The sequence below is a fragment of the Hemitrygon akajei genome, chromosome 15 (genome assembly GCF_048418815.1).
Source record: "Hemitrygon akajei chromosome 15, sHemAka1.3, whole genome shotgun sequence".
Lineage (NCBI taxonomy): Eukaryota > Metazoa > Chordata > Chondrichthyes > Myliobatiformes > Dasyatidae > Hemitrygon > Hemitrygon akajei.
In genome coordinates this window covers 53,913,339-53,929,064 of record NC_133138.1, presented here as the reverse complement: position 1 = coordinate 53,929,064, position 15,726 = coordinate 53,913,339, and the positions used below count along the sequence as shown (strand labels likewise).

Here is a 15,726-nt window from a genome sequence, read left to right as displayed (position 1 = left end):
ATTTTTCAGGATTTAACAATGGAATTTCAAGCTCCATGAGTAAAGTGCTGAGAAGCTGTTATGAATTTCCAACAATTTGTCCTTGACTGCATCCTTCAGAAATGTGCACCATCACATCTGAAACTGGGAGACTGAGCTTCTTTAGTGATAGTCAAACCACAGAATCAACTCTGGTCCATAGAAAAGTGCTGAGAATACCTACTGTACTACAAGTGAGGTGCCAAATAATGAAACTGCAACACAGGACTTTGTGTCTGTTATGTAATCAAAGTACTATACAGCAGATAGAGCTAAGCAATAGCTCAGATCAAAGATCTGTGGTCATGTTGCATTTTGTCATTAATAAGTTGTCCAATTTACCAGATAATGGAAGGTGGAGAATTCAAGAATATTCCCATCCTTAACATTGGTGAGGTACAACATAAGAATGCTGAAGACAAGTATTAGGAATCACATTCAGGGCTCAGTGATCCTTCATTGTTTCTTCTTGAGAACCCTACCATCAAGCCAATTTTATCCAGTGCATGCCATGGTAAGAAGAACTAACTGAGAGCACTGAATACAGTAATGACTGGGACTAGACAACATCTTCATTGTTGTATAAAGGTTCAAGGTCTAGAATGAATCATGCCTTAAGCCAAGCTATTTCAGTTTAGTTGCAACCCTGCCAACTACCAATAGTTACACAGGTAGGTTTAGATAAATCCAGTCCAGCTAATTACTGCCCAGTCTGCTTTCAGTCATCAAACAACTGAAGTAAGTTGTCATTCACAGTACTATTAGACAATACTTATACACTAATATTCTGCTCACAAATCTCTTCTTTGGGTTTCACAAGGGACATCTAGCTCTAGGCCTCATCACAATCAGTGTGAATTAAGGAACTGAATCGCCTTGGGAGATGAAAATGAATGTCCCTTACACCAAGGTATTTAGCCAAGTACAGTGGATGCCAATTAATTGGGACACATTGGGACCAGCACATTTTGACCCAAATAAGCAATTGTCCCAATTGGTGAAAGTTTAATGGAAATAGTTAAAAAGGTACAAAAAAGATCAACTACCATTTAACTGAGTAAAAAATTATGTTTTTAAATGAAATGCAGAATAAATTACTACAGCACTATAAAATAGTGTATTCGTTCCAAATAGTTATCAACAGAGGAATTCATTCAGTGTACATTGACGTGCTCTTTTGATTGACTATAAATGATCAAATTCAGCACAGACAGCTAGTGCAGATAGTGGACTGCCTTCAAACAGTGCTTTTGATAATTGCATCTTCCAAATCTTCACTTTAATTGTAACATTCAAGATGATTGTCAATTTCTTCAAATTCTTCATAGTACCTAACTTGTTGTTGTAGTGAAATTGTTCCATTTTCATACCCAGTTGTTTTTGGCATCTCCAGGGCCAAATGCTTGAAATCACAGTGAGCAAAACAGTTTTGAATTATCCCTCTGACTATTCCCAATTATCAGTGACAAAATCATTGGTTTTTGAACACAGGCACACAAGTGACGCCATTTAAAAACCATTCACTCTAAGCATGGTGCAGTGTCTAACAGCCTCATGACATGCAACTGACACTAATTAGAAAATGTTTGGCAACAGTCTCCTGTCCCAATTAAGCAGCATAGTGTCCCACATATGCAAAGGGAATCCCAGCTATTTTCTCAAATTGTTTTTGTTCTTTTAGATTTCTCCCAAATAAGCTGCTGCCCTGATTAACCGATGGCCCAATTAACCTGAATCCACTGTACAATATTAAGGTATCCTGGTAAAACTAAGTCTTTGGTAGCAAAGGAAAATCCTCTAATGATTAGTGTAAGATCTTGCACAAAGGAAAGTGACTTTGTTGGTGTTAATCCCATATCCAGGAGGCCCAAACAATGCCTGATGTTTCATCAATTACCTTGCTTCCATCGTAAATAAGAAGTTCGGTGTTTGCTGATGATGCACAAAGTTCACAACTCCTTAGGAAATTAAGCAGTCCATACCTGACCAGACCTAGGCAATATTCAAGCATGAGCTAATAAGTGGTGAGTAATATTTGCATCTAATGTTTCAGCTAATGAACACCTCCACCAAGATTTCAATTACTTAACCTTAATATACAGTGCCATTACCATCAGTGAATCTAACAATCTCAACACCCTGGGAGTGACCATTTACAATAAATTGAATTAAACCAGTCACACAAATAATGTAGCTATTAGTGAAGGGTTAGAGGCTTGAAATATTGTAACAAATGACCGAATTTCTGACATACAAAACTCCTTCCATCATCTACAAGAAACAAGCTATAAATATGATAGAACAGTCTGTAGGAGTTGGACTCTAAACTCATTCAAGATGCCAAGCAACATCCAGGACAAAATAGGCTGCTTGGTTTGTACCTCATCCCTTAGCATTAGTTCCCTCCATCACCAGCTCATTGGAGCTGCAGTATGTACCTGCTGTGTATTTAATATTTCAGTAAAATTGTAAACATATTGTTTGAATTAGCATTCTTTCTTGTATGGTTATGTATGAAGTATATGAATGGCATACTTCATCATGTCACCGTGCCATATATGCATGTGCCTCGCTTAAAGTAAACATTAGACTAAGAAGATGTTATCCCTCAGCTCCTTGATTTCCTTTCAATTAGCCCTTATGTTTTGGAGTTACATAACATAACAGTGGCGATGAGGATAATTTAAATAAACTTGAGATGACTACCCTACCTGTTGAAGTGCAGCGAGGCATTCAAGTTTAAAAATGGTCGAGTAAACAAAAAATCACAGCATGTGCTTCTTCGATAACAGACAGACACGGTGAAGTTTTAAAAAGGCAGCAAATGGATAAATTCACAGACTCATAAGTAGTACACACTAGGTGATAATAATCATAAATAAAAAAACCAAAAATGAATGGCTATGGCATAAAGATAGACACATTCAATTGCACAAGAGATAACTGGATATTGTATACTATGTGAATTGAGCAGTATCGTAAAGCAAACAGAATAGTTGATGAGGAGTGGTTGCCAGTTTTGCTGAGTGCACTGGGATTAAAGGTATACAGTTTGCTTAAAAGTTTGACTACTCCAACCCAACCAACTTAAATAAGCTTTGCTGATATTGTGAAAGTAATGCAAGAATATTTAGAACCCAAACCATTGTTGATTGCAGATTGCTTTAGGTTTCGTAAGCAGAATCAAAAGGAAGGGGAGTCCATTTCAGCATGTGTGACTGAATTGAAGAGATTGGCTGACCATTGTCAGTTCAGGGAAGGGCTTAATAATGCATTGAGGTTTTTTTTCTTCCGCCTGTCGAATGATTCCATTTCTCACTTTGATGGCTAGAAGATCTATTTTGTTGAATTGGAAGGAAATTAATCCTCCCACTGTATTTCATTGGCTTTCTCAAACTATGTTATGTTTAAATTTAGAAAAAATTAGAAGTGGTGTATTCGATACTTCTATTAAATTTGAAGAGATATGGAGATTCAATATTTTCATATGATGTAATATGACCCTGTTCCAAGCTTATTGGATTTTCCAGCTTTAATCTTATTTATGTTGAGAGGATCGGAGTTGACGACACTGATGATTATGTATTCTTGTGAGATATTATAAACAGCCCTTTTTTTTTCCTTTTTAGTTTTTCTTTTTTTTTCTTTTTTTTGCTTCTTTTTTCTTCTTCATTAGTTATTAGATTAGTAGTTTAGTCAATTTAGCAATCTTTTTTTCTGTTTTTTTATATCATATATTATGAAATACCTAGATTTACCTTGTTCATACATATACTGTATGGTCCATGTTTTGGGAAAACTCATTTATACTGTAATCATTGCTTATGTATTCTTTCATGTGTAATGGGAATTTGTATGTTTGTAATCCCTTTATCAATATATCAATTGTATTTTGCTCATAATATTATTAATAATAATAAAGAGATTGAAAAAGAATAATGCATTGAGGGATCATAAAGTTGGCGGAATTTTACAAGAAAGCATTCAAAAATGGCTCCTAACTGAAGCACAACTTACATTTCAAGGTATAGTTGAAATTGCTGTATCAATGGAAACAGCAGGTAGAGATGCAACTGAGTTGCAGTCAGGAATGAAAGTGAGTGCGAACAAAAATGCAACATCTGAACAGAATCTGGTCTGGCTGAACAAACTGTGTTACCATTGTGGCAGGGGCTCACATATACCAGAGCAACGCAGGTTTAGAGGTGAAACTTGTAGAAAATGCAAAAACGTAGGACACGTACAAATAGTGCGTCAGGCAGACAAAATAAATAGACTGTCCAGGGAAGAGAAAAAGATAAAAAGTCAAGTTTCTGTTTCAAAATAGCACTAACCTGCAGCTTTTGAGGACAAATCTGATAATGAGAGTGACACAGGACTGAGTAGCCTTGAGATTTAAAATATGAAAACTAACAATAGACAAGCAATATGGCTTATAACAGAAGTGAATGTTAAATAAATTAAAATGGAATTGGACACGGGCTTGGCTGTTCCAGTCATTTTAGAAAATTAATTTGAATGACATTTCAAAGATACGGAACTGAAGCCTGCAGGTATTCAACTAAGAACTTACATTGGAGAAAAGATAACTACTGTGGGAATGACATTCCTAACAGTGAAGTACAACCACGTTGGTCTTGTATCTGGTAAAAACAAGAAGGCCAACATTGTGGGGGCCATGAATGGCTGAGGTAATAACAACTTGATTGGAGATCCATTTACCATTTGCATGCCATGTCCCCTGCTATTGATTCAACTGAAAACAAATTTTGAAAGGCACTGGATGATGCCACTAGTTTGTTCAAAAATGGCATTGGAAAACTCAAACATATGAAGGGTAAAATACCATTAAGTGAAAATGTTACAAACAAGTTTTACAAAGTCCTTCTGGTTCTTTGCATCACTTGTGATAAAGTAGCCATGAGCTAAATCGCATGGAGGCTGAAGGAATTTTTTGTAAGTTTGAGTGGAGCCCATGGGCAATGCTAGCAGTCCAAAAAGCCAAGAATGGTGTATCAGGATTTGTGGTGATTCTAAGATCACCGTCAAACTATTACTGAAAGAAGATCAATTCCTTCTGCCCAGGATAGAGGATACCTTTGCAAACCTTTCTGGAGGTGAACACTTCAGCAAAGCGGACTTAGCTGAGCCCTGCCCTCAGATGGCGATGGAAGAAGAGTCCAAAGTGTTTCTCACCTTTAACACTCACAAAAGGCATTATTGCTATAATAGGCTTATTTTTGAAAAAATAATCTACACCTGCACTTTGGCAGAAAGCTATGGAGCAGGTGCTAGTCAGCTGCCCAGGCACTCAGTGTTAGGGGATAACAACATTCTTACTGTTTAGGATAAGAAGGAACATCTGCAAAACTTCAAGTCAGTGTTAAAAAGATCGGAAGATATTGAGCATAGCACAATAAGTGTGAATTCTTTAAACCAAATATCACTTACTATGTCACATCATTAATGCACAAAGATTGCACAAGTGTGCTGAGAAAATTCAAGCTTTGGTGGATGTCCCAAGGTTAAAGAGTGTGATGCTGTTATGGTCCGTCCTTTTTAAGATTAGTCAAATACTATAGCAGGTTCCTGCCAAACCTGGCTACTATGCTCCACCCCTTGAGCTCATGACTATAGATTGGGAAGAAATGGCAATGGACAGAGCAGTGTGAGGTGGCACTCAAAACGGTAATGGAGATGGTAATGTCAGTCATTGTACTCACACATTGTGATCCACATCATCCAGTGAAGCTTGCCTGTGATGCTTCACCTCATGGTATAGGTTCAGTTATGTCATGCGTTATGAGAGACAGAAGTGAACGCCCATGGATAGCTTTTGCGTCACTTTCCCTTACCGCTGCAGAGAAAAACTAGGCACATATTGACAGTGAGGCCTTGAGTCTGGTTTGGGGTGTAAAACGTTTCCATCAGTTCTTGTATGGGCAAGAGTTTACTCTTGTTACTGATCATCGACCAGCAGTGTCCAGTTTTCAATCCACAGTTGAGTGTTCCATTTAACAGCAGCAGCATGGCTCTATGATGGGCTCTATGATGGGCTCTACTTCTTGGAGGACACATATACAAGATCAATTTGAGAGGACAACTAGTCATGGAAATGCTGATGGATTGTCCCGTTTACCTTAAGAAAAGGAAATACCTGAAATATTTACAAAACAGGACACTCTATTTGATGTATTCTCCCTAATGTAAATTGAAAGTCTCCCTGTTACATCAGAGATGATCCAAAGGGAAACCAGGGGAAGAAAAAACATTGTCTCAGGTCTACATGTCCACACAAAATGGTTGGAATGTGTAACATAGATCCTAGTTTTGCCATTTTTACCTGTGCCAGGATGAACGCCTTTGACAAAGGTTGTGGGGATTGAGATTTGTTGTACCATACAGGCTAAGAACTGAAGTGTTGGAGGAGCAACATGCTGGCCATCTAGGCGTGGTCAAAATAAAAGCATCGGGTCAAAGTTTGTCTGGTGGTGTGGGATTGATCATTAGATTGAGCAGATTGCCATGCACAGTTTGGAATGCCAACATGTCCAGAAAAAAGGTACCAAGAGCTGTCAGAATTACTTCCTGCAGTCCCGGAGTCAACTCCTACAGCCACCACGGAGGAAGCCCCAGAACCTGAGATTGTTTCACGGCCACAAGTCTCACCTGTCAAGCAGAGTGTCCTCCTTGGTCAGGAAAGATATTACTGTATACAGCTATTAACTCTTTCGGCCTGAATAGAACAACTTAAATTTTACTATGCTGTGGATGCCTATACGGTAGTTGTATTATATAGTATACTGTATATACTAAGACACATCTTCAAGCTTCAGTCTTTTTCTTGAAATTAGTTTTATGTTTTGGTGTTGCAAAGCACAACAGTACCAGCTACTGCAGTTTCTCAGGCTAAGCTGATGGAACCTCTCATTCCCATGATCAAAACCATCATGAAAGACAAAGGCAAGGAAGCAGACAATATCACCTTCAGTTTCCCCCCAAGTCCTGTTATGATTTCACTTGGAAAATATATCACAGTCTTTTTTTGCCAAATCTAAACCTCCAAACTCCTTTCCAATAGCATTGTGGGAATTTAGCTTCACCAAATGGACTGCAGCATTTCAGGACGGCGTGTCACCATCATCTTCACAAAAGCAATTACCGATGGACAATCATTGCTGACCACCAAAAAACATATGTAAAGCTGAGACTGATGGTAAATTTCTCCTTTATTATAAATAAGTTTCTCTTGGGTCTCTCTTCCACTCATCAGAGCTATTTTACCAGAGTTTTCCATACCCGAGGGCTCAATGATCTCTCCCATCCACTTAACAATCTCTTTGACTTCCTACCATCGTGCAGGAGGTACTGTAGCATTAGCACAAGAACTGTTAGAATGACAAACAGTTTCTTCACTTAGGCTGTAAGACTACTGAATTCCCTGCTACCATGCAGGTCTCTCGACTTACAATATTAAGTACTGGTAACGTTATTGCTACTTGTTAACTTGTGTAGTAAACACACATTATTATTTGTTAACTTACTTGTAGTAATATTACTTTATGTGTTGAGTGTGAGAGTTACATGTACTTAGTTGAGCACCTTGGTCTGGAGGAACATTGTTTTGTTTGATGGTATAAACAGAACTTGAACTTGAACAAGATAAATAAATAAAATAGGATCACCGAAAGACGGACGTAATAATGATAACTGTAATGAGTAACATGACAAAGGCACTGAATGGGAACTATTTGTCAGATAATAAATACAGAAGGAAGAGGAGCATTTGATAATTGTGAAAATAACTTTGCCATATTGATGGGATGCCGGGCAGAAAAGGTATTGGATCCTGATGGACATAGATCTCAAAATTCAAGAATGCAGATGAGCACAATCTCTCAGAACATTTGATATAGGGGCTATGTCAAAGGTTGCAGTTATTAAAAGAACTCCACAGGTCGAGCAACAGGTACAGGGGCAAAAGGAGTAAGCTGCCATTTGGGGCTGAGATCCTGCTCCATATCAAATACAAATACTTTGTCACCAAACAATTGATACTAGAGTGTACAATCATCACAGTGATATTTGTTTCTGCGCTTCACGCTCCCTGAAGAACAAATTGAAGTAAATATAATAAAAATTTAAATTATAAATCATAATTAGAAAATAGAAAAGGGAAAGTACGGTAGTGCAAGTCAGGTCCGGATATTTGGAAGTTACAGCCCAGATCTGGGTCAGGATCTGTTCAGCAGTCTTATCACAGTTGGAAAGAAGCTGTTCCCAAATCTGGCCATACATATCTTCATGCTCCTGAACCTTCTCGCGGAGGGAAGTGGGACAAAAAGTGTGTTGGCTGGGTGGGACCAATCCTTGATTATCCTGGCAGCACTGCTCCGACAGCGTGTGGTGTAAAGTGAGTCCAAGGATGGAAGATTGGTTTGTGTGATGTGCTGGGCTAGGTTCACAATCTTCTGCAGCTTCTTCCGGTCTTGGACAGGACCACTTCCATACCAGGTTGTAATGCACCCTAGAAGAATGCTTTCTACGGTGCACCTATAAAAATGAGTGAGGGTTTTAGGGGACAGGCCACAAGATTTCCATTATTTAGAAGTAAGAGGCAAGGAAGGAATAGAAGCTGATAGGTGAGAGGCAGAACAGGTGGGGAGGGATCGATGGACAGATGAAGCCATGTATAGATAGAAGGGGATGGGAGAAGTGAACAAAGGGAGAGAAAACCTAGGAGAACAGTTGAGAGCCTGTGCGTGCCTTCACACGTGCATGGAGAACACCAAGGTGTAGGGTGACCTGAAATTGGATATTTCAAAGTTTATCGGCAATCTAAGCAGAATATGAAATGCTCTTCCAGCTTAGGTTTGACCTCTTTGTGGGAGGGAGAAGAAGAGTTAAAATGAAACTGAAGATGACCACTGAGGTGCCTCAACCTTGTTAGTTCTCTGCTTACACATGGGTATTCTTTAGGAACTTGTGGTTAAATTTTAAATAGTTCAATTTTAATTTAGTTTGGTCCAGTTTCCTTAGAATATTATACTATAAAATCTAAAGTTCTTTAATTTTAAATACAATTAACAGTAATACCTCTCTAACTGATGCCACTGAAAAATGTCATTCACAGTAGATTATTAGAGGAAGATTAATGTGAGGATTTTGATGGTAAATTATTGTGTCCTAAAGTACTGTTAACTAGCCCATAAAATTCACATCAAATTGGTATTTTTAAAACTAATGCTCCTCATGCATGAAGATCCTCATGTGACGTGGAAAAATCCCTCAAGGTTACTTCATTTTTATAGAAATGCATAAAATGAAGGGAAATGCTGTAGAGTAGGTTTCCCTTCTACAGGACTTTTTTCTTTATTATTTATTTTTTTACAGGATGAACAGCATATGATATAATTGACTTATCAATTTATGTCGATAACTAGCAATACATCTTCAATAGATTTGAATACAATAAATTCATGATGTTTCCTGCTATCTTCAGTCTCCTGGAAACTCTCACAATCATGTGAATTTCACCTTCTTCCTCACAGTGTTTCTTCATTACAGTCTAACAGATGTTACTTTAAAAGTGTACCCTTGACGTAATTTTATATTGTTCATACCAAAATTACATGGCAGCCGTTCCTGGTTGTCAAATCCACCGACTGAATTTCACTGGGAATACATTTAAGACATAGTACACAATACAGCAGTACACAGCCTGTCCAAAATGGTCTTTTTCAATACAATTTGCAGGCAGGATGGAACATTGCAGCAAACAGCGCATGTGGTTACTGGTATGAAAGATCATGGTTTTCAAATACATTTGACTCTTCATTCTGTTTTTTTTTAACATGATTTTTTACTTTCCTCTAAAGCTGCTGCTATATCTTGGTTTTGCTGACAAGAAGAAAGTATGCATCAGCCGCATTATGCTCACTGGCTAATGCTCCTCCGAGTGGCCCCAGAGTCAATGCAATCCTCTGGTAACACCTGCCAATCTTAGGCACTCACTAGCCACATGTAATCTTACGCAAGAAGTTTAGCACTCCAACCTTGATAATTCTGATCTCTTTTACTTGGCTGTGCCTCACAAAAATATAAAGAATTCCCAAAGCACCCTAAGCCCTGAAACATCCAGAGCCTAGTCTTTTCCTGGATCCACTAATGATCTGCCTCATAGCATCTTTCATCAGCAATACCAGGAATTCTGTATGTTCAAAAGCTGGTCTATTTTCCTCTCATTTATGTCTGTCAGAACCTGGATGGGAATTGGCATTGCTATCAGTGAACCTGATGCTGCAATGTCTCATCTAGTATAAAGAGCTAAAGATCACAGACAATTAGCTTCCTAGATAAAAAGGGTATCATAATAGCTTTAGCTAATTGATCTCTAAAGTAGAAACACACTTATTTTTGCAGCTTCATTATCCATTGTATGTGACAATAGTTTTAATATTTAAAAGTAAACGATCCATCATTTTTCTTTACCCAGTCTAAACAAAGAAGAAAAATCTATAAATTTTGTGAGTACAAATTAGACAACCTCACTAACAAATCTAATGTGTGTTACATCCAAAAATATAAGTAGGTTCTACAAATAGACTAGCAATAGCAACTTTTAAAAATAATTCATCATGTAACCAGGCAACAGTTGCTATGGTGCAATTGAAGCTCAGCAAGGAGTAGCCTGAAAGAGAATTAGGCACACTGAAGGGAGGTGATGCATTAGGAAAATATAATTATGTTTTTCTGTGGTTATAATTCCTTTAAGGGCTGATAAAATGGCACCGGTAAAGAATAACACGAGAGCACTGAAATTAGTATCTACCTTACTGAAGTCACAAAAGCGTTCAGCCTTGCTATGAAAAATGTATATTTACTGTGGCTGTAATCTTGACAGATATTTGTTCTCCTTACTGCATCACTTTCTATATTTCATAGACTTCCCAGGAATTAACACATAATAACATTATTATGATTAGATACTTTGTATTAATAATCAGTACATAAATAATTGCAATTGCTAAATCATCTGATTAAAAAAAATATTCTATATTTGTTTTCACCCATTTTCTTTAAGAACCACCAAAACTTTTCAAGATAGGACACTTGAAAAGGTTCATTATCATGGATATTTACCTATGACAAATTAATCTTGATTCAAAATTTATAGAGCAGAACTGTCTGATGCAAATCCAGCATTTGATCATATTTCTTGATGCTCACCAACAACGGAGGGTTTTTATCTTATTTATAGTTTAGCATTCTTGAAAGTAATATAAGGGTTAAATCACCTCTAGGAAATTGATACAAAAGGAAATGACTGCAGTTTGGTCATTCTTGCCAAATCTGGTGCTTTCCCTTTGACTGAAGCCATCTGTTCTAATTAGTTTTCCTGCCCTTTCCCTGCATTATCATATTATTCTTTTACAAATACTGTGAACTGGTATTCAATTATTCTCTCAATAATCACTGTTAAAGCAACCCATGTACAATTAAGCCTTATTTTAATTTCCCCTCAGTAATTCTATTGCGGATATACAGTGAATAATGTTAGTGCTACTTTGCAAACACAGTTGGCACATTATTTCAATATTTACCTTTTCAAATTTCATTATAAATTTGAACTGTTAAGTCCTCTAAACAGAGAAGCCTTTTTAGACTTTTCTCCATAACCAGATTGTCATGTTCTCACCACATTTGTTCAGAATACAGCAAGAACTGCTCCATGACTTAATGTCCTTTTTATAATGGGGTTCCAAGAGTTATACAAATTGTTCATAATATAGCCCAAACTATGTTTGATGAAACCATCTTACTCCCTTGGTTTCGTATTGAATGAGTACAACACACTGAATTTTATGTAGATTCTTCCTATTCACTTTATCTGTAATATTTCTACTAACAATATTTCATAGGAAAATCAAGTTACAATCTATTCAATTAAAACAATCATACAGCAAGAAGGGAAGAATATGCTTGTAGCCAGATTAATCACTATAATGGGGTGATTCCAAATAAAAAACGATCTAATCCCTTCTCATAAGTATTGAGTACAGGAGTTGGGATGTTATGTCGAAATTGTATAAGGCACTGGTGAGGCCTAATTTGGAGTAGTGTATGCATTTTTGGTCAACCACCTTCAGGAAAGTTGTCACTAAGATTGAAGGAGTGCAAAGAAAGTTTACAAGGATTTTGCCAGGACTTCAGGACCTGAGATATAGGGAACAGTTGAATCGGTTAGGACTTTATTCACTAGAGCGTAGGCGAATGAGGGGATATTCAATGGATATATACAAAATTATAAGGAGCATAGACCGGGTGAATGCAAGTCAGCTTTTCCACTGAGGTTGGGTTTGATTACGACTAGAGGTCCTGGATTAAGGGTGAAAATTAAAATCGTTAAGGGGAACATGAGGGAGAACCTTTTCACTCAGAGGGTGGTGAAAGCGTGGAATGAGCTGGCAGCGGAAGTAGTGAATGCGGGTTTGATTTCAACACTTAAAGAGAAATTTGGATTGCTACGTCGATTAGAGAGGTATGGAAGGCTATGGTCTGGGTGCAGGTCTATGGGACTATGCAGATTAAAAACACAAAGTACACTGCAGATGCTGTGGGCAAATCAACACGTACAAACACGCTGGAGGGACTCAACAGGTCGGGCAGCATCCGTTGAAACGAGCAGTCAACGTTTCAGGCCGAGACCCTTCGTCAGGACTGAAGAGGGAGGGGGCAGAGGCCCTATAAAGAAGGTGAGGGGAGGGTGGGAAGGAGAAGGTTGGTAGGTGCCAGGTGAAAAACCAATCAGAGGAAAGATCAAAGGGTGGGGGACTGGAAGCAGGGAGGGGATAGGCAGGAGAGGTAAAGAAGGAATCTAAGGGGAAAGCACTATGGGTAGTAGAAGAAGGCAGAATCATGAGAGAGGTATTAGGCAGCTGGAGGAAGAGGCAGAGTGAAACTGGAATGGGGGAAGGGAGAGGGAAGGAATTACTGGAAGTTGGAGAATTCAATGTTCATGCCAAGGGGCTGGAGACTACCCAGATGGTATATGAGGTGTTGCTCCTCCAACATGAGTTTGGCCTCATCACGGCAGTAGAGGAGGCCATGTATGGACATATCCGAATGGGAATTAATAGTTTGGCATGGACCAGATGGGCCCAAGGTCTGTTTTTGTGCTGTAACGTTCTACAACTATGACTCTATTATCCCCTCAGCTTTCAAGTGCTCTTGATTTGTATACTTCTGGCAGTCCACTAGATCTTTTTCAGGGATTAACTATGTTAAATTTAACAAAAAATCTTCTGTAGAATAATTTATATCAGCCTTCAGTTAATATAACTGATTTGGTAAACTTAAAAGCTTCATGTATTTTTCATGGAGACCAGCATTACTAGATTTCCTAATTCAATGTGAACGCTGTGGAAGTTTGCCTGAGTTTGTTGGACACCATGAGGACCAGAGCACTGAAGTACAGCTGACCAGCCATCAACTGTGCAGAAGTTCATGTTTCTGCATTTGCACATGCTTGCATGGGAATCCCAGGCTGGTAACTCTGCGATTTCTTAATGGTAGATTCAAGTCGAAGCGCCTCTTGGTAGTTTTGATAGCTATCATAGCTGACAAGTGAAAATGATTAAATAAAAAAATCTCCTCTTTGTGAATTTACGCAAATGAGCATTCTGGGAATGATATTCTGAGCAACCTAGTATTTCTTTGCCAAACACACTAAAATAAAATACATGTTGTGCTGCCTAATTTACATTTAAATTAATACATGCATATTTCAGTTAAATTGGAAAATATTAATAAAATACAGTGTGATGTAATTTGAAAACTGTTTAAAGTACTTTCTTATATATCAGAATGTGTGTACTGTATTCAAAATTAATGTGTTTAGTAACAGAAGAAGCCTACCTTTGTGAAAAAATGTCCCTATAAGGGCTGCCATCCTGAAGAGCAATGCCATAGCCTCTATCGACTTTAGAATTCCTTGCTGTGACAAAGGCACAGTCAGGCTCATTCTCTGCAACATACTCCAGAGCTGCAACATCCCAGATGAATGCATAATTTCCAGACTTCACCTTTAAATATGAAAGTGTGTTACCAAGTGGATTACACAATAAACAGTCCTATTTATGGCTTTCAAAAACCATATGATGGTGCACTAGCACATTCACATAACACACAGAGAATATTGCCCTCATGTTTACATTTAAAAAAGTTATAGTTTATAATTAATTTTCAAATTCAACTAATGTAAAATGTGTGAATTAATAGAGATGGAATCTACATATTTTCCGCATTTTACAATAGTAAATGTATCAAATGTTTAATGACACACTTTATTTTCCTTATATATCTTCACATTCCATACATATAAATAATCCTGCAATGTAGAACTGCCAGTTTTCAATCCAGTGACTCAGACAATAATGAATACTTTTATTAGGAAGGCAACTAAGCACAGGGAATATGTATATTTCTGCCAGTAGCAAACTTAAGGGGATTTGTAACTTTAGGCTTATTAATGAGACAATAATGAGACATTTGGTTTGAGATAAGCAATAAAATGTCAGATTCCAACTCACTAACATATTAAAGTAATAGAGATACTGTTAGTATGAACAACAACAGTAGCATGATGCCAGCATCTGTCTGTAGCTGTAAATAGTAGGTCATATTTGCATTAATGATTTTATTCAAAGACAAACTGGACCATATGCAATCATGAATAGTGATTCCACATGATCTTGACTGTCATTGAAATTGCACATTACACCATTGTGAATTGCTGCAGCAATGGCACGTTTCATGATGAGTTCTTTCGGAACTTGACAATGTCGCAGGGGAAGCAGCATATAGTGACATCACACTTGCAGACTCCCTACTTTCATCCAACCAAAGATGTCCATTACTAGAAATGCTAGCCTAATTATATGTAATTTAAATAGTCATGGGTAGATTATATTTATTATAAACTAATTTCTCACAGCTACCTTGATGACTTTCATCCCACCCTGCCTCCTGTAAGAACTTAATTCCATTTACCTAATTCCTCCCTATCTTTCGCATTTGTTCCACTGATGAGACTTTCTCTGCAGGTCCTTTGAAATGGCCCCATTCTTCATGATCTGTGGGTTTCCCTTTATCATTGGTAAAAAAAAAAGCACCAGACCACATCTCACCTATTTGCGATGTCTCTGCTCTCAACCACCCTCCTCACGTATAGAACGAGGATGAGCTCTGTTGGCCCTCCCATTTCACCCCATTAGGCATCACATTTAAAATTAAATTCTCTGCAATTTCTACCGTCATTTGAGAGCTTCCACCACCAGGTGAGATAGGTGAGAAGAGATGGGGTAAGATGGGAGCTAGAAAGTGGAATGGAAAAAGTACAGAGGACGACAGGGAGGAACTACCAAAAGTTAGAGAAATTGATGTTCATGCCTTCAGTTTGGAGGCTATCCAAATGAGATATGAGGTGTTCTTCCTCCAACCTCAGAGTAGATTTATTGTGGCAGATTGATCAACAGTTTGTTGCAGACACAGCAAAGGTGCTCAACAAAGCATTCCTCCAATCTACTTCAGGTCTCATCAATGTAGAGGAGACTGCACTGGGAGCACCCGATGCAGTAAATGGCTCACAAGTGAAGTGTTGCTTCATCATCCCTGAAATTCAATGTGTTTCTTTTGTCTCTTTTCCAG

General features: G+C 37.9%; 1 protein-coding gene across 2 annotated transcripts in view; it reads right to left on the bottom strand.

Moving 5' to 3' along the window:
* Positions 1-15,726, bottom strand: part of LOC140739358 (glutamate receptor ionotropic, delta-2-like) — a 506,376-nt gene that overhangs the window by 21,418 nt on the left and 469,232 nt on the right. For both annotated transcript variants that reach the window (XM_073067583.1, XM_073067584.1), the window contains one exon: positions 13,936-14,102. In XM_073067583.1, coding sequence (XP_072923684.1) covers positions 13,936-14,102 — 167 coding nt within the window. The remainder of the gene's footprint in view (positions 1-13,935; positions 14,103-15,726) is intronic.